The 22,312-nt window shown below is 48.1% G+C and overlaps 2 protein-coding genes across 8 annotated transcripts in view; both read right to left on the reverse strand.

The window, feature by feature from the left end:
* Positions 1–3,409, reverse strand: part of LOC115615465 (protein argonaute-1) — a 55,142-nt gene extending 51,733 nt beyond the window's left edge. For 4 of the 5 annotated variants that reach the window (XR_003994059.1, XM_030503586.1, XM_030503584.1 and 1 more), the window contains exon 1: positions 3,271–3,398. Coding sequence is in view for 4 of the 5 variants with exons in the window: in XM_030503586.1 (XP_030359446.1) it covers positions 3,271–3,295 (25 nt within the window). In the remaining variant the exon portion in view is untranslated. Of the gene's footprint in view, positions 1–3,270 lie in introns of all 5 variants that reach the window. The other variant, XM_030503589.2, reaches the window with a different exon arrangement.
* A 1,389-nt stretch (positions 3,410–4,798) lies between these two features.
* On the reverse strand, positions 4,799–20,661 carry LOC115615467 (protein argonaute-4). 3 transcript variants are annotated; one of them, XR_003994060.2, is made up of 18 exons: positions 20,239–20,661; positions 17,081–17,246; positions 16,291–16,411; positions 15,135–15,316; positions 14,617–14,753; positions 14,402–14,536; positions 14,144–14,231; positions 13,551–13,698; positions 13,355–13,474; positions 13,012–13,140; positions 12,747–12,880; positions 11,606–11,790; positions 11,155–11,314; positions 10,255–10,570; positions 9,839–10,002; positions 8,980–9,081; positions 8,559–8,758; positions 4,799–8,456 (listed from the first exon to the last, which is right to left on the reverse strand). XR_003994060.2 is itself a non-coding variant. In XM_030503593.2 (18 exons), the coding sequence occupies exons 1-18, from the start codon at positions 20,255–20,257 to the stop codon at positions 8,348–8,350; spliced, it is 2,586 nt and encodes an 861-aa protein (XP_030359453.1). In that variant the 5' UTR covers positions 20,258–20,661; the 3' UTR covers positions 4,799–8,347. The 3 variants fall into 3 exon arrangements, 2 of the variants coding, with proteins under 2 accessions (XP_030359453.1, XP_030359454.1); XM_030503593.2 differs by having other exon boundaries at positions 9,868–10,002; XM_030503594.2 differs by lacking the exon at positions 13,355–13,474 and having other exon boundaries at positions 9,868–10,002.
* Between the last annotated feature and the right edge of the window lie 1,651 nt (positions 20,662–22,312).

Genomic DNA, 22,312 nt, shown 5'->3' on the forward strand with positions numbered 1-22,312 from the left:
GAGCAGCACACGCCAACGCCAGCGGGGACACAGCGCTCCATCCTTGACCTGAGCCACCTCCAACCCTAAACCAGCCCCAGAAACCCGCCTGAGAAGTGAAAACCCCCATCAGGAGGCAAAGCAAGTGGCAGCACCAGTAGGAAAGGCAGTTGCCAGGAGGGCAAGCAATGGGCTTTCCCAATCTCCAGGCTCAACATCTTCAAACCTGCCGGCTCCAAGTGACTGATGCTGTCCCACAAAGCCCAGACTTCGAAAAGCACCATCTTATCTCTGCCAACCCAGACATCGCACCGCCTGCCTGCTCCTTCCCGAGTCGCCCTGAGCACAACCAGGTTCACACAGCTGCGGGTGCTTCTTGGTTCAACACTAAACTGAGCTTAAGTAGTTCATGCCCACAGGGGGCAGAGGGCCATGGCTGCATTAAACCTGTCCTGTGCACCAGAGCTATCTTCTGAGGGAAAACCCGAGCTGCCCAAGCGCTGCTCCTGCCCTGCACTGTAAGTAGCTGCACAAAAGAAATGTGCCAAAATGAGCTATAATCTGATTTACTACAATATTTACTTCTGAAAGCAAGATAGTTCTTCGTATCTTCGATGTCAAGTGCTGCAAAGGGCATTGTTGTGCCATGTCAAACCTCAGCTTCCTGCTTGGAAATCACGGGTGACAAACTAAAGTGTCAAGTTATAAACCTGCCCTGATGCAGCTGAGCTGGTGCCCCTGTACCAGTGTCCACAGCCCAGGCTGGGCCAGGGAACGAACCCACAGATGCTGTGACAGAGCATAACACCACAGCAAGAGCATCACACCTCCATCGCACCATTCACTGGGATCACAAACCAGCACCTTTGGCTCCAGGGAGAGCAATGTGGTGATGCCAGCAGCACGGACACGGCTTGACCTCTGGTCGCATGAGCCAACCCATGAGGGTCTTGCTGGTCCTGGCTGCCCAGCAGCTCCATGTGCCCCCGTCTGGTCCCTCTGATGGAGCCTGAGAGGCACCCAGCACCATGAGTGCCACCACCTCTGGTGACAGCACCAGGCGGCTCCTCCAGGCTGTGACCCTGCACCGCAGTGGCGCCCGGCCTGGTGCAGCCTGGCACCCCTCCTGCCTGCCCGCGGGGTCCCACACACCACCCGGGCAGCAGCCGGGGCCACGCAGAGCCCGCAGCACCAGACAAAGGCAGCCCCCGGTGCCAGAGGGGACAGGACAAAGGCGACGCCGGCTCCTCTCCGTGTCCCCGCACCACGGGCAGCCCTGCAGAGCCTCAGGCTGGGGTCTCCAGTGGTTAAAACCCACATGTAGCTCCGCCACAGATCACCCTGCTGAACGAGCAGCGCTTCTCTGCCTGATTTGGCTTCTTTTTAGTGCCTGCCATCTTAATAACTTGTCTCTGGTTTGTTCTTCCTGGGGTTAAGAGAGAGGCTGCAGAAGTGTTTAGAGATAAACCATACGTGCCGTGTCTCCAGGCAAGGTGCTTCTCCCAGCTTTGTTTCTTGGTCTAATCCCATCCCTGAAACAGGCACATGCAATTTCATGTTTCCTGAAGATAAAGAGATCCAACAGACGGAACAGCTTTGGGGGTTTTGCAGGGTTTAGCACAGGAAGACAACGGTTGAGATTAACAGCGTTTAGGAAGTTTGTGAGGGATACAGAAAACTAAAAGTTGGGGGGAAAATGAGTTTAGTTTTTAAAAGCACCGCACACACGTGCTTCCCTGAGCAGTGCCTGTGGGTCAGAACATGTCCCACGTTCCCCCACCGCCTTTCCAGGCATCTTCAGGTTGGGCACATCCAGACACATGCTCGATTTCTGCTTTATCAACCTGACGTGTCACAGCCCAGCGTCAGCGGAGCTCGTACACGAGGCTCAGCCCCGTACTTGGGGTCCATCGGCAGGCAAAGGGATGCTAAAGCAGGATGGGATCTGTAGCACGGGGTAACACAGGGAAAACGTCTCCCCTGGATGCAGGGGGACATGGGTGGGAGCAGACATCCCCCAGCCAGATTTGGGGAGGAAAGGGGAAACCCCCAAGAGTGCAGCGTCCCTGCTCCCAGCACAACCCCCATCACCCAGGGGACCCCGCGCCATCAGCAGGACTGAAACCTAAACCCATCCCCATCCCATCCAAGATATTGTTTTATAGCACCCTAGCAGAATGAATTAAGGCTGGTAGGAGGGTACAGGCAGTGTTATCTTCATGGCCCCAAGGCAGCAGCCCCACTATCGCCCTGAGGCACCAGCAAAGCCCACAACACCAAATCACAACTTCCCAAGGCCAATAAATCAGCCCGAAACACAAAGCGCCGGCAGCCAGAAGGTAACGCAGACACGAAGAGACCTCCGTGCCACACTTCAAATGCCATAAGGAAGGACCGACGTCTGGTTGTAAACGTGCAGCAACTCTATGTCAAAATCTCACCATGCCACCGCGTTACAGCAGGCAGCAAACGTGCCTGCACGACAGGGCAGAGGTCCCCCGTCCCCATCGCTCCCATCTGCCTTATTTTAGGCACCAAATTCCTTCTGCAGCACCGGTTTGTGATGCTCACGCCGGGCATGGCAGCAAGTGGCCGCCCGACACAACGGCCGGGAGGGTGGATTTTGGGGAGCAGCATTCCAACCCCCCCCCCCCAAGAACAACCTGGTGTGAAGGGGTCAGGACCGAAAGCGCCATCCGCCGGCCCCGGCCGCAGCCGCGTGTGTGGAAGCCGGGGGTACCCGGGGTGACTCTGGAGCGCGGCCCTCGCCGGCAGCCGGCCACGCACAGCCCCGGCTCCGCGCATGCCCCGGCGCGGGGTGAGAAGCCGCTCGGTGCTGTCACGACGTGCAGCATCGCCGGCCCCACGCCAGCTCCCGAGCACTGCGCCGGGGGGCACGGGGGAGGATGAGGAGCTGGGGGGGGGACACAATGGGGAGCTGGGGGGATGCTGCTGCTCCGTGCACAACAGGCCCTTTGCACAAGGGTCGTACCCCGCACCCCAAGCAGACACGACCCCCGGCCCTGTCCCCCCTGCTCGGCCCCACACGGGCACCTCTGCTCGCAGCCCCCCCCAGACTCCGGTACTACACCGCAGCCCCCCCCTCCGCTGCCCAAAGCATCGCCCCCCACTGCATCCCCTGTCGCCCCCATCTCCCCGTTACAGACCCCCGGGCCCCCACGGCGGGGCTCCCCGGCCCGCATCGTGCACCCGCCCGCCGCTCCTTGCAGCCTCCCTCACCGCACGCTGCTCACTCCTCACCCCCGGTGTCCTCCCCCCCCGCCCCGCTACCTGCTCCCGAGGGTCCCGCTTCCATCCCATCCACGCGGGCGCCGCTCCGAGCCGTGGGCCGCGGGCAGGGGCCGTGGCCGGGCAGGGCCGGGGCCGGGGCCGGTCCTTCACCGCCACCCGCCGCAGCCGCCTCTGGCCGCGCCACAGCGCGCACGCGCCGCCGCCGCCGCCCGGCCCCGCGCCCAACAAAGGCGGCGCCCGCCGCGCCCGCCGCCATCTTGGGCCGCCCCGGGGCTGCCCCCGGCTGGCGACGGGCACCGGGGGAGGGCGCAGCGGGGGGGGACGGGGGTGCCCGGCCCCGGCCGGGGCCTCGCTGCCGCTCGGGGGCCTGCCCGCTGGTCCCCCCGCAGAGACGCGGGTTTGGGGTTTATCTCCCCGGGTTTGGCTCATTCTGCGCGGTGCTGTGCGCGCCCCGCTCAGCCGAAACCCCGCGAAGCTGGGCCAGAGCACCCCGGTTTGGTGAGACTCGACCTCCTACATCGGGAACAAGCCCTGAGGAGGCCCCGGAGCTGCTGCGAGGGCTGGAGCAGCTCTGCTCTGGAGCCAGGCTGAGAGAGCTGGGTTGGGGCAGCCTGGAGAAGAGAAGGCTCCTGAAGGGGAGACCTTAGAGCAGCTCCAGTGCCTAAAGGGGCTCCAGGAAACCTGGAGAGGGGCTTTGGACAGGGGCCTGTAGAGATAGGACAAGAGGAATAGCTTTAACCTGCCAGAGGGGAGATTGAGATGAGCTCTGAGGCAGAAGCTCTTCCCTGTGAGGGTGCTGAGGCGCTGGCACAGGGTGCCCAGAGAAGCTGTGGCTGCCCCATCCCTGGCAGTGTTCAAGGCCAGGTTGGACACAGGGGCTTGGAGCAACCTGCTCTAGTGGAAGGTGTCCCTGCCCGTGGCGGGGGGTTGGAACTGGAGGAGCTTTAAGGTTCTTTCTAACCCAAACCAAGCTGGGATTCTATGAAATCATCCCGTGCTTTCAAGCTCTTCAGGCTGGCCTGAGGCTGACCCATCTCAGTTCAAAAGAAAACCTGGAAGCTGGGGGTTGCTGCAGTCACGGGTTATTTTAAGCAATTGTGTGTCCTGAAGTTCAGTTAGAGCTCCTCCAAAATCTTTCTCTGTCCTTAGCATCATCTTTTTAGTGAAGCTCTGTTGTCTGAGTAAACAACAAACCCTCACCTGAAATAGAGAAGATGAACAAGCAAACGGCTGTTTCATTTATTAACTGGCAACTCTCTAATCTAGAATTATTTCTCCTGCACTAGAGGCTGTTAGCGCCGTATTTTCTCTAGGCATTGCTATATAATTTCTGAGAACATTAAAATTAAACACCCATCCTGAACATCTGCTCTTCAGTAGCTTAATCCCTCTCTTAGCATCACTAGAGATTGCACCCGTGGGTAATTCTATCGCTTTCTGAACCCTAGCCCATCAGAAATAAAGATGTTGTGGCAAGGAGTTCCACAGGTTACACATTGTGTACAAGTTTTAATTAAAAGTTAAATAATTTAAGACATTTGTTTACAGGCAGCAGTAGCAGTTGCTCACTCTGTACATTGCATTTATTAGACATCAACAAGGAAAAACAGAACATTTGGCACAAGAATGCCTTTTTTTTTTATTATTATTATTATTTTTTTGGACACATGAACACAAAATATCCCTGCAGGCTAAAAAAAAAAAAAAGAAATACATTGCAAGTTGTACACGACCAGCATCTTAGCGCAACATGGGGCTGTAACCCACCCAGAACAGTTTAGAAAGAGTACCTCGTATTGCTATAGACATACATCCAGTCCCCATTTAATAAAATACAATTTTAAACATTACAAGTCTAACAATATAGAAACAAAAAAAAAAAATTACATCATAAGTCAAAAGGAACAAATGCAAACATTTTACATTGAAGTTTCAGCCTCTAGACATAGAAATATGAAAATGTCAATAGCAAGGTATAAGAAAATCTGTAAGTGATATTACAAGATCTTTCCTCCAGTGCACAAGGAAAAAACCTTGTAGTTGAAACAGGATTGATACAATGCCCTCCAAACCCTGCCTTCCGAAAATGAAAGCAGAGTTACTCCCTTGCTATTGAGCAAGAAAAAGCCTACAGCACATCCACAAAGGGAATTTGGGGGGTGGGTTGTGTTAAACGCTGGATCTGAACAAGGTCCCCAATGCACAGAATAGAGCTGCTGGTGTGGTTTGACCTGGGACGAGAGCTGTGCCGCGAGCAGCCGCCTCCGGTGCCCTTGGGATGCAGCCCCTGCGCCCGACCGCGGTACTTAGAGCACGGATAAAGCAGCCAGGCCCTTCGAAACGATCACCAGAGCTTGTTCAGAACTCAGCTGTTCACAAAGCAAGCAGAACTGGTTTGAAAACGGGATTTCCGTCCCCCTTTTGTGATTTTTAAACCCCAACCACCCCCTTCCCCAACTCGTTAAACTTTGCTACATTTAAACTCTTTCACACCACAGAGCTAAACAGTGGCCAACAGGCTTTATTTATTTAAAAAAATAACAAAAAACCAAACCCAAAACACCCTAAGAACTACATCTACAGAATGCACATCTTCCCATTGATTGACACATGCATAACGGTTCAGTCAGGCCCAAGGGGCTAATCCAGATGTCAAGCCCAACCTCCAGACGTGGCCTCAGACCCGCGTAGGAAGTGCCGAAACGTTGGTCTTACCGGTACCACCACGGTACAGTCCCAACTCTCCTCCCAAGGCGAGGTCTAACAACCCACCTAGTCTGAGGTTAAATATGGAGTCCGGTCCCAGGCAAACAAAGGAGAGGCTCTCGCTTCACTCAATCCGAACTAGGAGTGCTTGGCACTGGACAACTAAAAACTAAGTATTTCTTACGCACCCTCGATTAAACCAGCCACATTCTTGCCTAGTGCACAAACATAAAATAGTGATCTTTGATCTTATCACCTAAAAAGGGTGCTCAGTTTCTTTTCAAGGTGCCAAAGTTCTCCGTTTTGTGTTGGGTCAGTCAGAGTTCATTCGAAAAAGGGGGTTTTTTTTTCTATTCTCCCTGAACGAGTACTGAGAAAAGCAGCCATCTAGCTGAAGCAGCGGTCAGTCTCCCACCCACGTCCTGATTTTATTACACAAGTGAGGTATTCTTTAAAAAAAAGTTTAAAAAACAACTTAAAAAGAATCTTTTTTCCTTTCAGTCTAAACCTGCCCTCAGCACATGCCAGGAGCAGAGTTCGCTTCAGTCCCATTTTCAACAGAAATGAAGTTTAAACTTAACTGAATGAGACGTACTACTTGAAAGGTGGTTGTTATAAAACTGTTTGAAGACTTAAGTTCAGTGTACTCTGGTACAACTGAAAAAAACCCCACCCCCCAGCATTTAGAAATGTAAACTTTTAATTTATTTACAAGCTTAAAGATTGAAGGAAACAGCATTTCATATTGCTGAAATTTTGAGGGGGCTGGTTCCTATGCTTTGGAACAGCAGACAACTTAGCAGCAAACCCCACACGAGCATCAGAGCCCACAGTGCAATCGTTGGACTTCAACTTCTGTTACTGAAGTAGTGGTGTCGGCTCTCCTCAGTTTAGGAACAAGGTTTTAATCTGCACTAACTCAGGTTAACACTAAGGGGGAGTCTAGTCTTAACACACTATGTTCACGGATTCCAAGAGTATTCGGTGAAACCGAGCCCCTGTTCTTTATTATACACTGCAGCTGAAACAAAGCCAAGCAGATTAAACGAAACCCTAACTTCTAGGCTGGGACAGAATCAGTAGATGAGAGTTACGTTGGTTAAACATGCTGTTGGATGCAGTTGTGTGTGCAACCTAGATTCCCAGGGGAAGAGAAAAACCAAAAAGTTTAAAATGCTGGTACGAGTCCTTAGGTTGCCTGTCACACAATACATGTAGACTGTACAGATTGGCAAGCCTTTCCTACACGTAACACCCAGTTTCCAAGCTTATAAAAAATGTTGTAGACAGGACACCAACAGTGAATATAAAACAGTTAAAAATAAGTCTTAAAAAAAGCATGGAAATGCGTCTTCTCTAATTCGTTTCAGAAACTGCCAAATTGTGTGTTCAGAAAAAACGACACGAGAATGTTGGTTCGACTCATGCACAATCCTCAGCTAGAAAATTACACTGTTTGGGGGGGCTTAAAAAACAAAGATTTATTGCCAAAGTTAAACCTTCTATGAGAAAAAAGTTTTAAAATCACTTTGATATATCAAACCACACAGCAGCATCAAGTGGGCACTTTTGTAAAAGTTTGCAAAATACCTAAAAGCTAATTTTTTTTTTGTTTTTTTGTTTTTTTGTTTTTTTAAATCATTTTTAGAGGGGGGAACTGATGGTTCAGTACTTGTTACGATACCATGGCAGTATTATTTATAACCATTATCATTAAAATCTACTGACAGGCATCACTATCTGTTTATATTACACATTCACAGAACAAGAACCACCTAGTTGAACTCGCAGTATAGTGCAATTGCTTCGCAGCCGAAGTCTGCAGAGATTAAAAAGATACTTAGTAAAACTGACGAAAAACTGCAATACCTGTGAAAGTTATGTCCGATAAAAGGCATTTACAGTAGTGAAGTCTAAAATCTCCATTAAAAAATCTATGGCCCCACACGATAGAACAATTACATTGAACTGGAGAAAAACATTTTGCCATCAAGATGCATACTCACTAAAGCAGGGCGTGAAGACGGGGAATCAAGTCGTCATGTTAAGCTCATGGGATGAGAAGAGAACTCAAAAACGATAGCTAGCAAAATACTCAATAGAAACCTTTCGTGCCAAATCCTTTAAAAATTTCAGGATGATCGGCCTTTTACACTTTTGAGGTAAAAATTCAGTCCAATGCATCAGAAAAGACAAGTCTATGAATTTCTATTACAGAAAACAATGAAACAAATGGCTCAATTGTGTTGGTGCATCAGACATTGCTGTGAAGTACAGATTCAGTGCGACTGTTCAGAGCTGCTGGTAGTGGGCAGCCTGAAATCAACTGGGCCCCAGCTATAGCAGTAGGCATTCGAAACATTTCAGGACTGCACAGGTTGTTGGTTTTGCCTCATCTTCCCAGATGCTCTCAAGCAAAATACATTGTATGCTGAGTGTCATGGTGGATCTGCACCGCCTTTGCCAGAGCCTGCGGATCACGGCCATTGCTCTGTCCTGACACATGGCTGCCTTCAGCACTGTGGAAATGCAGGCACATACAGACAACCATGAACAACCAGGCCAAGCGGGATGTAATTCCGGCTATCTGGCTACCAAGATGATGAGGCAAAGTTCCTTACCTGTCATGATCCTTGTCCACAAGATGGTATCTGGCTCTAAACGCTACCAGCCTGGCATAGTACGCAGGAGCTGGGATAGAGACGGATCGCGTGCACCGGACATACGTGTGACACAGCTGATAGGTCAACAGCTGCAGTTCGTCTGCGGTAAAGCAGTTGTCGTCCCACAGGACCTGGTAGTGGGAAGGGCGGCTGGTTCCCTGTGGAGAACAGATGAGCAGTCAGCTGCAGAGCATCAACAAAACCAGAGGTCGTACCTGAAGACTGGACCTTCTGTCAGCGCACTGAAGAGCAAGTGCCAAACGGGCACCGAACTCACGCGACTGTAAAGCTGCCAAGCTATAAATAGAAGTGACATTACTCATGGGGACAACTATAAGGACTTAGTCCTATAGCCTGAGCACAGCAGAGCTGACATTACCTGAATTCCTGCATGGCTACAGAGGTAAAAGTCAAATTCAGAAGGATGTGTGATCGTGCTGTCCACAGTAGTGCCTGCTGGTACGTTGCCGCTCTTACCCACCTATTGAGGAAAGTTTATTATTAGCCCTTGGTTTTTTTGGAAGTGGCCCAAAAATACCTCCTAAGGTAGGCTCTACTTAAAGCTGTTTGAGAATTTACTGCTTAAAAAGGTGGAAATGTATTAAGGTCATTTACATAGGAGGGATGAAAATGTTCTCTGTGAGTTCATTTTTGGAAACGTCACCAAATCCAACTGGTGTGTCATCAGAGGAAAATAAAACACTTGCCAGTACCATTAAAATTGCAGAGTGGGATAAAGCCTACACAAGTAGTTCAGGATCTGAAAATGCAGGGTTTCTGAAAGAAATTCATTTCATACCCCTGTTTGCACTCACACCCCAGAGCTCTGAATTTTTTAAGAGATCAAGAACTCTCCCCTAAAGAAGGTTCCTTAGTTGGTTTGTGGATTTGTGCCATAGGCAAATCTTACAGACATCAAGAGACGGAACAGGCAACAAACTGACCAACTAGTTCAGTCTACAGTCAGGAATCCCAGACTAAAAAACCCAGGCTGCAGCTCCAGGTACACAAACACAGGGATATAGAGTACGCCTACTCCAAAAGGAGCTGGGAACAAGCTGTTCCATCCTGACCACTTGGTCTAGAGCAATAAAAAAGGGGAGGAACTTGTTATTTTGGTAGAGAAATTCTGTTACCACACCAAACTGCTACTGCTCATACAGGTTAATTCCATTTTAGTGGGCAAGATGGATACCACCCCACTTAACCAAACAATCTTACTTTCCTGTTGCCATCACCTCTTTCTTATGTAGTCAACATTACTTGCCCTTTCAGTTTTGTCAGCACAGAATAGTCTGGTGTGATGCCTTTTCTGCACAACAATGTAGGTTATTCCTGGTCTGTAATCTTCTTCCAAACTAATACAGGCCTTCCGGATTGCTATCAGTTCTGGCCAAGCTACCTAGAAGCAGAAGATTTCACTATTAGCTGCTGAATTCAGTACATGTGTTATTATTTTCCTTTTCTTTTTTTCTCGTGTTCAAATGCCACTTGGTAAGGAATATGATCAGACAGGATAACTGTATGTTGTGCTTGCCCAGGAAAACTCAGTGAAACTCTTAATTGTCCCTGTAATGAATGCAATCCACATCAATATATGTATTTTCAAGGGCCAGTCCCTTTTCACAAGCAACAAGAAATCATTAGACAATACCTGCTTCATCTGTCCTTCTGATACTCCCCCTCTGTAGTAAATGATCCTTGTGGGCTTGAAACGAGTGGATTTGTAGAACTGGATCAAGAGCTCTCGCACCATGTTAGTGAGGTCCTGGATCACCTCCTGGCTGTAGAGCAGCTCCTGGGAGGTCTCCTGGCGCGAGGTCTGCACGCGCACTGTGGCACAGTAGCGGCTGGGGTGCCCGTCCATGCTGCCCACCACAGCAGCAATGGAAGGCTTCTTCCCATCCCCGGCAGGAGGGTGGGTGACGTCTGCTCCCAGAAAGATGACTGGCTGCTGGAACACCGAGGGCCTGTTTAAATATGATTAAGGCTTATTAAGTAATAAATAATAATACAAAAAAGAGGGGGGTGAGGAACAACAACAAAAATGACAACCAAGGAAGGTATATCCAAACCATTCAACAGAACTAAAACCCTGTCAGAATCTTTAAGGACAAAGTTTTCTGCCTCAACCAGTTTCAGTCCAGAGAGAACAGAAAGTGAAAACGACCAAAAGCAAACCAAGTTACAAGCATTGATCACAAGTCACTCCTCCTCACTCTTCTTAATTTGAAAGGAAATACATGCTTAAGGAGGTGGCAGGAGGAAAAGGTAGACTGAGTAAGCCCAAAGGCAGGAAAGAGAGACATGGGGAAAAAGCCTTTGTGAGCTTGTTTTCACACACACTGAGGGATGGCTTTAACACCAGAGATGATCCTTGGCACGGGCCTTACTAGGCAGCCTCTGAATGCAGAGGCATCCTTCTCTGTCCACTTCAGACTGAGGGTAATTTAAAGCATGTAATATTTTGAAAGGTATCATTTTAGCATAAACAAAATTACACCATTTTACTTGACAATCCAGACTTCAAGGAGAACTTCAGATTTAATCTCACCTTTGATGAGGTACAAGCACATTGTTGATTCCTCCAAGCTTTGCATTTATCTTCAGACACAGGTTGGACAGCGTTTGTGGCGAGGTTTTTACCACATTCTTTACCTGAACGCACTGCGTGGCCATTCCTAGAAGAGTGTCACCAACCCGCTTCACTTCAGCTGTGACAGAAAAGGAAATCAGTGGTTCCACCTGAGCAGTCAGTATTTCCATCTGCTTTCTCTTATTTAAATGTTACTGTAATTTAGATCCTTAAAAGTTCACTGACAAAGGTTCAGTTTGCCCTTTGATAACATAGAAATGCTCTGACCAGGCCTATACAACCCATCTCCAAAACCCCTCTTTTAAACAGAACATGCTGCCTGTCCTGTCTCCTTCCTTCCCCTGAAGTGCACAGTGAGATGCCCACTCGCTGTACTACTAATTAACACTTCCCAGCCTCTTCTCCATACCATACACGGGCGTCTTTCCAGGTAGAATCACCACGATCAGCTGCAGACCAACATAAGTCAGTTTTAAGTGTTTAAACATGGGCTCCACACTGTCTGCACCCTGGGCATATTTGCAGAAGCAGGGCTGGCCTTGGATGGGCATCCCTGCGTCCTTGGAGATCTTGCGCAGCTGGTCTGTGAAACTCCTGTAAAGGAAATACAAATGGATTTGTCCTGGCTTTTTGCTGTTGATTTTATCAACAACGTCTGAGCTATTTCAGCTATTTCACAGCATTTCCAATTTGACACTACAGTAGCTATTTTTTAGCAATTCTATCACTATAAGGAACTCACTAATATGATCCTAATCCTACTTAAGCAAGCTCCATAAGCCTCTGTTTCTGTAATTTTACAAGTCTGGCAGAAACAAACATACATTTGAGTTGAACATTTTGAGGCAGATTCCCAAACTAATACTGATGCTTTGGTGAATTTGTACTCATCCACCAAACGTACCAGAACATTACTGCAACCACAGAACCAGGGAATGGTTTGGGTTGGAAGGGAGCTTAAAGCTCATCCAGCTCCAACCCCTGCCACGGGCAGGGACACCTTCCACTAGAGCAGGTTGCTCCAAGCCCCTGTGTCCAACCTGGCCTTGAACACTGCCAGGGATGGGGCAGCCACAGCTTCTCTGGGCACCCTGTGCCAATGCCTCAGCACCATAAGACCTGATTTTTGCCAAACATTTCAGTGGTTCACACAACCTCTACCTTTCAGATTCTGTAGTTTGAAGGACAGGGTTAAAAAATGTGGTGTATGTTGCCTGGGAGGCAGTAAGGGTTAAGGAAAAAAAGAATAGTTCAGGTTTTAGAATCAAAGATCATCATCAGTTATTTGTAAGAACAACAGAATACAAGCAGAATGCAGGCACCAGGGCAGGAAACACAGCCCCGATGGTAAGGGAATTAATGCTTTTCCTAGCTGGCCAATTAGGTTATAAACTTTGTCATAGTCTCCTCCCAAGCTGTAAATATTTAAGACACTGAAGAACTGTCTTTTCCTCCTTTTACTATTAGATGCATTAAAATCAACTTATACTGCATATCACCTTTCAGAAACATGAGGAAAATAAACCCTGAATAAATAGGAAAACACTTACTTTAGTAAGTCTTCCCTGCATTGTTTTTGAGGAGCAAAACAGGCAACAGCCCAAACTTTAATCTCAATGCCAGCATAGAACTGCTTCCCTCTCATGTCCCACACACCTTGGTTTGGGGTGGCCACAGTCTTGTTCTAGGTAAAAAAAAAAAGGCAAATTAAAAATAAAGATAAAATGCTGCTTTGTTTCAACTCCAGCCAAACAGGGCTCGTACAAAGGAAGCCTCATGAGAAGATACATGAAATAATAAGTTGGAATAACTCACCCTGCCTCCATATTGCAGCATTGGTGCTGGCAAAACTCTGCCTGTCAACTCTGTCATTTCATTGTGGACAACAATACCAAACTCCTTCAGGTAGGGATCGGGTCCACCAACCATACTGTTACTTTTCACCTGGTGACAAGAAAAGTATTTATGGAACTACACTAAATGCTTCAGGTGGCCATGAACAGGCTTTCCATTTAAAAGGATTTGTTTTAAAGAAGTCAGATTTGTTTAATTTCTGCAGTTCTTGGTCATTCTGCTTATCATTACACATGCTACACTGCGTTTGGAGGGGCTGTAAGAAGTGGCAAACACAGACTGTTCAGCTGGAAAAGACACTTACTAGCCTGCTGATTTCTTCCTGGCGGTCTGGAGCAGATCTTGCAGTTGCTTTTATCATAGTCGATGTCTGATTGTCCGTTAGCTTCTTTATACATCTCTGGCCTGCCACGATGTTACACACCTACACAGGGACAGCAAGAGGTGGCACGATGCTGTTTGGCAGAGGATACACCATAGTGCAAGAGAAAGATTCTTACCTCAAGTGGTAAGTATGTGTGTTTCTGTTCCTGCCCTACTTGGAGACAGGGAAGGTGAGGGTACTTTAGCTGCAGACTGTACTTCTGCTTAAAATACTGAGCTACTGTACACTCCATAGCCTGCCCATTTTCCAGCTGCAGAGGAAACCTACAAAGGACATTTGTTCTGGTTAGACTTTTCAAATTGGGTTTTTTTTTTTTTTAAGGAAAAAATGGTATGGAAAATGTATTCCAGACTAGAAATGCTGCAAAGGTTTATTTTCCTTAACTACTTGCTCTCCTCTTTATGAAAAGATTTCTCTATTATTTTTATTGTATATTTCTATATACTGAATTTTTTCATAGCTATTTTAAAAATTATAGCCTTTAAAGTTTAAAAGCCAGGACACAGCTTGAGTTGTCCTTTGCTGAAGGAAATGAAGCAGTGGTCTTAACCCCACACTAATCTTCCACTCCATTAAGACTAAACATTCTTGGCAAGCCACACAGCTGCTTCACCTCCAGAAACAACTATTCTCGCATAAACAATGCACCTACTACATCTAACAGGCTTAGAGATGTTAAAAAGGGACAGAAAATGCTTGTGTACGTACGTCTGATGACTGGCTGGTCGCCGGGTAACATTGCAAACCCGGTATTTTCTCTTCATCTGGCCACAGTGGGTAACCTCTACTTTCAGACCTGAAAACCCAACACAAAAGTTATCTAATTCAGGCATATGAGTCACCTTTGAGAAAGATGAAGGCAAAAAGGAATAGGCCAGCTTCCCAAATGCCTTGCTAATTTTCATCATCACAGCATGAACAGCTTTACAGTTATTTTGTTGCAGCAGCTTTAGGACAAGCTTTTACCTCTGATTTCTTTGGTAAACTTGACACGCTGGGAGTCTGTAAGAGGCTTGGATTGCTCATTGATGTTCTGAATGTCCAAGACCTCGCACATGAACTCAATGATAGGCTGAGCACGATAGAAAGCAGTTGCTGACACTAAGATAAAAAGAAGAGGACATTTAATTTAGAAGCAGAAAGAGCTCTGTTACATTAGTGAGACAGAATTTCCCACATACCATCAATGTTGAGCATCATGTTCCACATGGCAGGCCTGACTGACTGGTGGAAACCAAACCAGACCTCCCTGCCACCACCCAGGGGGTGGTAATAACCTTCAGGAGGGGAGAAAAAGGAGCGACCCACAGGAGTGTACCTGAAAAAAAGGTAAGAAAATGAATACTTTGATCAGTTCTTTCTGATACACCTTTTTATAGTCATACCTATAGCGCTTAAAGCACAGTCCTGCAGTACATAAGAACTGACTTATGGCAAGCACACAGAGCCTCTACTGCCAGTGCAGCTGGAAAGGCTATTCCTGTTAGAAACATGACCAGCAGGTACAAGTCCTGAGTTCAGATCACATTTCCCTATTCTAGGGCAAATTTATAAGGCAGGCATTGAATTACACAACTGCATCCCTCATCCCTCCTACTGTAAGAGTCTAATAGCAGCAGAATAGCAGCAAGTAATAACTAATACAGATGTTAAGACAGATACTGGATGGAGCGAGTCAGGAAGCACCAGAAGTACCCACCTCATGGAGGGAAGGTGCCGTGTGATTACGTCGAGTGCCTGTACAGAATCTTCTGGAACTTCATTCAAGTGCCCTGCCAGAGCCTCCAGCAGCAACTGAAGGCTGACGACTGACACCCACTGAACGGATACTTTAAACGTCTGGTCCTTCCCTTCTCCTGGAAGCGTCACCTCCATATCCACCTGACAGAGCAGAATGAAGCCCAAGCTTTTGTTATGAATTGCAGACTATCCCAACACTGAGCAGTGTTATGTTTTTCTCCTAAGTATCCTTTGAATCTTTATTTTTGATGATTAGTTTGTGTAATTCCCTTAAAACATTGCAATCCTTAGGATTTTGAAAGCTTGTAATTTATTCATCTGAGAAACTGCACTGAGGTATCTTTAAATGTAAATTTGAAGCAGCAATTAGTATGGTGACATCAAAGCTCTGGAGAACTGTGAGTCATTGTATTTTAAGTCAGCCAACTAATAGCAAAGATGTCTTCTGAACCAAATAGAAGGCAAGAAAATCTCCTGGTCAAAAAAGAAGCCTCACTGGGAAACACAAATCTCAGAGTTCTAGCACAATGCTTAGATTATTCTCACACACCATCAACCCAAAGGGTAAACGTGAACTCACCCTATGTATTCCTAGGGTAGGGGTTAACTTTTGTATCAGGACTGGTTAATACAGGTTGCAATCTGTTAGAAACAGGGTGCCAGCAAGCAAGACCCAGAAGCTGAAGGGCCAGTGCAGCTGATGTAGTTGCTCTTATGGAACAGGAGGACATATCTCACCAGTGCAGGCAAACCAAACCAGCTTATTTGTCATCTACAACTACTTTATCATTTAGCAACAGAACAAGGGCTAGAGCAGAGAAAAGGGAAGTTTCTATCAGGGTGGGAAAAAAATCGAAATCTACGTGCAGCTGAAGGAGCACAAGGTATTAGTTCCCACTATCACAGACAAATTCTCCAGCTGAAGAGCTGCCAATTAGAAACCTGAAGACGACGAACTTGAGTAGAACACCAACATGTTCCTAGAGATCTCCAACTGGTGCTGCCTGGCGTTTCCAAGTGTAAACTAATATGTGTGACAGCGTTTTGGGTTTATGTCAATAAAAGAACACTTGTCAATGACACAGGAACTTAAAACTGCTCATAGTAACACTTACTCTATCCCGGCCGATAGGTAAGGGGTGTGCTGTGTACATGTTCCGTTTCCCATCATATCCAGGCTGCCGATCGCCAAATATCTGCATCTTGAAGTGTCTCACCATAGTATCCACCACCTCTCTACAGAGGGATTTATCAAGTTAGGTTGAAGAGCAGAGTCTAGCAACAGCCTTATAGTTTTAAATCCCTTTTTCCTAACTTAAATGAGCAAGGTACGAGAAACAACAATGCACCAGACATCAACACCAGGAGTTTTAAAAGTCACCTCCAGATGAAGAGACCTAAATGTCAACATCGAGGTGCCTACACACAAGGCAGGTATCTGTACCATCAGCAGAGATACAGTCACAACAGGCAGTGGAATCTGGAGAGCTGCTCAAACACAGGCACAAATACAAGCATCTAACTTGGGGTCAGCTCTGTGCATGGATTCTACTGACACAGCATCCATGTGTGGACCCTCTAATGTCAACCTGCAGCTGAATTCCCTCCCCTCAGCTGCACACACACGTTTGTATACCAGGCTGTGGAACAATTAGCAGGGACATTCATTTGTAGACTGTAAAATAAAACCAGCTGTAGTTCAACACTTAGCACATTTCCTAGAGCTTGCAAAACATCTTCATAAAAATAAGGAGAATATCACATTATAGTTCAGTGAAAAGCAACTGCTCATCATAGCACAAACATAAACGGGCCTTCAGCAGATGAAGGATTTCTAGGACATAGTTTTCTTAAATTGAGGCACATACATTTTGTAGTTTGGCTTTTTCATTAAGCAACTCGTACCTGTTCACTCTTCGAGGGCGTTTTTCTGGTTTGATATCTACATCATAGTGATAAACATCAATCTTGGGGATCTGAACCTGGAAATGGTTGGCCAGGAGGCGGATGGGTTTCCCAACAGTTCCCAGGCCTGGGCGACGGGGTGGCTGGAAAAGGCTTGTTGGGGGCCCTGGGGAAGTCAAATAAATATGTATGAGATGTAATTGATCCTTCAGTGCAGGATCCCTTCAGGTGTTCTTTAGGTGACTTTCTGACAGGGCAGAAAGAAACCTTCAATAGCTTTCTGAGGCTGCAAATGGAGGTGTTCCAAGCGGCTCAGCCTTCCAGCCACTCGGAACTTCCAGGTAAAAAAGGATGTTCCCTAAAGCATGTTACACGTTAGTGCCATAATCCATTCTCAAAATTTTAGTGGCATTTATTCATGACTGCGGTTATGAACTTCACAGAGTCCTGAGGTGGAATGCAAACACTTACATATTATGTATTTTTATGTAACCTAAATATATTCCTACCCCCATTTCCAGAACTAGGAACAGCCACAAAAAGCACATTTTTGTGATTGTTTGCACTACAGGCTTAGAGTTCAGATGTTCATGATTGTCACTCTTGGCATACCTAAGACACATATCCCCAATTTTTATCTGAAAATTGATATTATCTGGAAACTGGTAAGGGATATTTTTATTCCAAACTAAATTGAAAACAGATTTCTGTATAGGATCTAAGCTAAACCAGTTTCATCGTTTCCTTTACGTCATGAACCCATCACTTTTGTTCACAGTGAAATTCTTTTCCCCTACAGCACAATTTCAGCCAATTTAAAATTCCAACACAAAGAAAGGAGTAAGGAAAGGTTTAGGCTTTCTTTTGAAGAGTAAGGGAGAAAGCCCAAAGACTCCAAACAGATTGAAGGAGATAATTTATTTGGACAAAGGTAAGAGCTTCAAGAGCAGTTCTATGGAGGAAATTATTAGAGGCTTGAGAAAGTGCTCACACACAAGCTAGTCACTAGTTCAGTCTTTAGTTAACTTCCTCAAAGTGTTAAGATCTGAGATACCATGTTAACAAGATTAAACAGACTTTTTTAATCACAGCCTCAGCTGACACTGTACATGAAGCAAACTGAATTAGTCTATTTTCATGGGTTTTCTCTCTATCTGCCAGTGCTCAGTGTGATCAAAGTTTCTTCTCTCTATTGTAGAGTAGCAAAGGAGAGGGGAAACAAGTCTCATAATACAAGAATGCAATAAGAAACCCATCAGAAAACTCAGGGTAAATTCAGTATCATAACCTGCCGGTATCCAGTGAAGTCAAAGGCTCACAGGTTACACCAGGAGGGAACAGAGGCAGATTAAGCTGCCAAGAGGATGAAACTCAGATTTGGGAATGCTGCTTTAACACAGTCATAAATTAAACCCAGGACGAGCTCCAAGGAGCCTTCTACACCAGGTTTTTGAGCCACCCAGTGCCTGACACTTTACCAGTTAGAATTACTGATGTGAGGACACTAACCCTAGAACGTTTCTAAGCAGAAGCAATACCGAGAGCACGTCAGCAGCTGCAGCCCACTCGACACGTCAGCTCCCCAAGGCTGCCGTAGTGGGGTGGCTGCTGGGGCCACCGCCATCCCACACAACACATCGCTGGCGCCGCAGCACCCGCCTGCCGAGCTGCGGTGCCTCCACGAGGAGCTCGCCACGCGCAGATAAACCTGGTGTGGGGTGCAGTTAGCACGTAACGAAACTACAGCTGCCTCGACAAGCATGAATCATCAAGGGCAATCAAAGTTTGCCGTGCTTATTTGGATACTAGAGAGATGATCCATTAATCCTGTGCTAATTAGTCTGAAGTAAGTGCAGGCACTGACCTCCTGCAAGAGATTAAATGACAACTATATTTACCCATTTTCCTCCCTTGGTATTGACGAGTTGTGTAAACAGGCACAGCAAAGCTGACCTCGGTCAGTTTTGATTACAGCAGATAAAACTTACATCTTCTCCTTTCTAAAGGTATTCCTCAAAGAATTCCAGAGAATAAGCTAAAACCCTGTTTTTCCAGGCTGTCCTGCAAGTCACACTTACTTTATCAGGATTTTTACCTGATCAGCCTGACGAGGGTTGGTTACATGCACTGTCAGTCTTTTAGTTTCTTCTACTCTGTGTCAATTATGTACTAGGCACCTCCAACCAAGTTACTTGAGACAGGAAGCCGTTGCACAGAACTAAAAGAGGATCTGCTTCTACAGTTGGAAGGCAGAGAGGACAGCCTGCATCATCCACACAGACAGCAGACCTTACCAGTCAGCCCTCCGCTGTCTTAAAATCTGGATTCTTCTGGAAAGCACCTTTGTGTCAATAAACATTTCCCACTGCACCACAATTAACGTTACTTTGATTATACCGAGTGGGAACTTGATGCACAGACCGCTTAGGTCAACGAATACAACTTGCAGATATTTGGGAGAATAATCATCATGGAATAAGACACAATTAGGAAATGACCCGTGCAAAATACCACCAATATTTAACCAAAGTTTGGTAAAAAAATAAATAACGTCCGTATTTTCAGAAAGTATCACCTTCAACTCTGGATAATGGCTCAATGTCAAAACCAGAGCTGGTTACAGCACAGCTCCCAGGGCCGGTGTGCGGGGAGCGCACTGCTGTGCGTGCCCAGAGCCCCGGCCCGCCGCTGCCGCCGTCCCGCACCCTCCGGGGGCCGGGCAGAACCTCGCACGGCAGCAGCGGGAGCTCTAAGGGCACACGCACATCTCCTCGCAAAGTTTCGCGACCTGCTGCGGCTCCTCGTCACGAGAAAGAGCCCGGCGGCCACCGAGACGCTTCCAAACCCGCCCGCTTGTCAGCCTGCTGCCGGCGGCCTGCTGCAGCCTCGCCGGCGGCCCCGGGGCCCGGCCTGCGGCACCGACCGGACCGCCCGCCCCAGGCCGCGGCGGCACCCGGGCCGGCCCAGCGGCTAACACCCGCGGATGGCGGGGGCAGCCGGGCCCGCTGTCTCCTTCCCCGCCGCTGACACGGCCCGCAGGGCCCGCTAGCACCGCGGCGCCGGGCCCACACCTGACAGGGCCGGCGCTGACCGCGACCCGCCAGGCCTTGACCGGCCGGGCCCCCGCGCCGCCCCCTCCGCGCCCCCGCGGCTCTCACCGGGTCCCAACGCTTCCATGGCGGCGGCGGTGGCCTCGCTGCGGTCACCCCCGGCCCCGACAACCGCCCCGGGCCCCGCCGCCGGCCCCGCCGCCGTCGCCGCGTAGCGCTTGATCTCGGGAATATTGGCTGCGGGGTGGGGACCCGACACGGAAACGGGGGCGACAGCGACAGCGGGGCACGGCGAGGCGGCGGACGAGGAAGATGAAGATGAGGAAGGAGGGAGCGGTCCCCGAGCGGCGGCGCAAACAATCCCCCCGCTGCGCCGCCGCCGCCGCCGCCACCGAGCCCGAGCGCGCCCCCGGCAGCACGCGCCGCCTTCCCCCCGCGCGCGCCCGAGGAGGAGGAGGAGGAGGAAGAGCACCAGGCCCCTTCACGCTGCCAGGGCACCGCCGGCTCGCGCACGCGCACCGCCCCCTGCCGGCGGGAGCGCGCACGCCGCCCGCACCCGTTCAACGCAACAGGTGACACCGCCGCCACTCCCCTCATGGGAGCCGCGGCCCCCGGTGCCCCCCGAGCTCCGCTTCGTTATTCTGCCCCCACACGGAACCCGCCATCTGCTCCACGGTTAATGAGTAACACAGCAGCGACGGAAAACCCGGGTGCACCCCACGGCGGCAGCTCCAGGGGTGCCTGCCACCCCGGAGCCACACTGCTCCGGCCTCCGCCAGTGCCCCGAAATGCGGAACTCGCCCAGGTTAATTAATCACACCCTGAATTGAGTTCTCTTTACAGCTTAATGCCCTACTGAGGCTGAGGACACCTGAAACAAACAGGGGAACCAGTGGAAATGGATACCTCAGGGCTATGCCCCAGAAAGTCCTGTGAGGATAAAGTGGCTTGTGAGGGTTAATGGTGGGTGAGTGCCCAGCTGCTGGCAGCTGGCACTGAGATACAATCATCAGTGAACATCCATCCATCCATCCATCCATCCTCCCTCCCTCCCTCAGGAGCAGCCAGGAAGACACTCAGCCCCTGGGCCACGCACACCCCCTGGGCCCGCTCCCCCTCTTGTCAAAGAGGATCCCTCTGGTTACAACCACCACCAGCAAATGTTGTCCTTTTTCTACAAAGCCAACGTTTCAGGCCATAAGTAAAGGGGTTACTGACTTTTTGCCTTTTGAAGCAGCTAATGCTACTTCAGCGAGCTGCTCCCTTGCACACCCCTCGGGTTCTGTTTAGCCAACAAGTCTCAGCAGACTCACAAGGAGGTCAGAAGTCAAAACATTTGATAAATAATAAATGCCCAGACCATTTTATTTGCCTTTTTTAACCTGAAGGGTTGATATTTCCCAAGTTGAAACATCAGAAAACCTACTTTGAGTGAAATGAAATCTGAGATTCTCATAATCACCTGACAGCCATTGATGAATACTGAAGGGAAACACCAGTTTTACGAGAGCAGTAACAAAACCCCATGATGTCTGGAACCATTTTCGCACTCTCACTCAGCATATGTATAAAAAATATGTATGTAGTGCTACACAAATAGTACTTAAAAAAATTAAAGATACAATCTCTACTTCATGAAATCTGCAGTACAAAGGCTTAGTCCTGTAAGATGCTGAGTGTGGCAACTCAAACCTATACTTAAGGCATTATAAATTCAGAAAAGTCAGCAAAGCAATTAACTTGATAAATATTATGGACATAATGAGGCATTGTTATTGCCCAAACAGTCAGAACCTTATTTCTATATGTTAATCCACCCTTATATTGAAAACAGCTCCATGTTTCCAGTAGTAAGACTCAATTTAGTTACAACAGACAATAGTTACGATAGGCTTAGCCCAGATTTGCTTCTAAACATCTCACCTGCTACAAGTTGTGGAAGGAGTATGTTATTTAGTGAAAAACAGATTCATAAACTAGCTTTTAAGATATGAATCTTTTAATATGGTACTTCAGTACTAAAAAAAAGTCTGAATTTCATTTAAACCTCCTTTATGGCAAGCGTTTACCCAGAGTGACCTATTCCATGAGGCTGCCTCGTGTACCGGTGGAGTAACAGAACACAGGATCAGAAATAACCTAGCAGCAGCTAATCTTTTTGCCACCTTTTCCTTGCCAGCTG

This window comes from Strigops habroptila, chromosome 12 (genome assembly GCF_004027225.2).
Source record: "Strigops habroptila isolate Jane chromosome 12, bStrHab1.2.pri, whole genome shotgun sequence".
NCBI lineage: Eukaryota > Metazoa > Chordata > Aves > Psittaciformes > Psittacidae > Strigops > Strigops habroptila.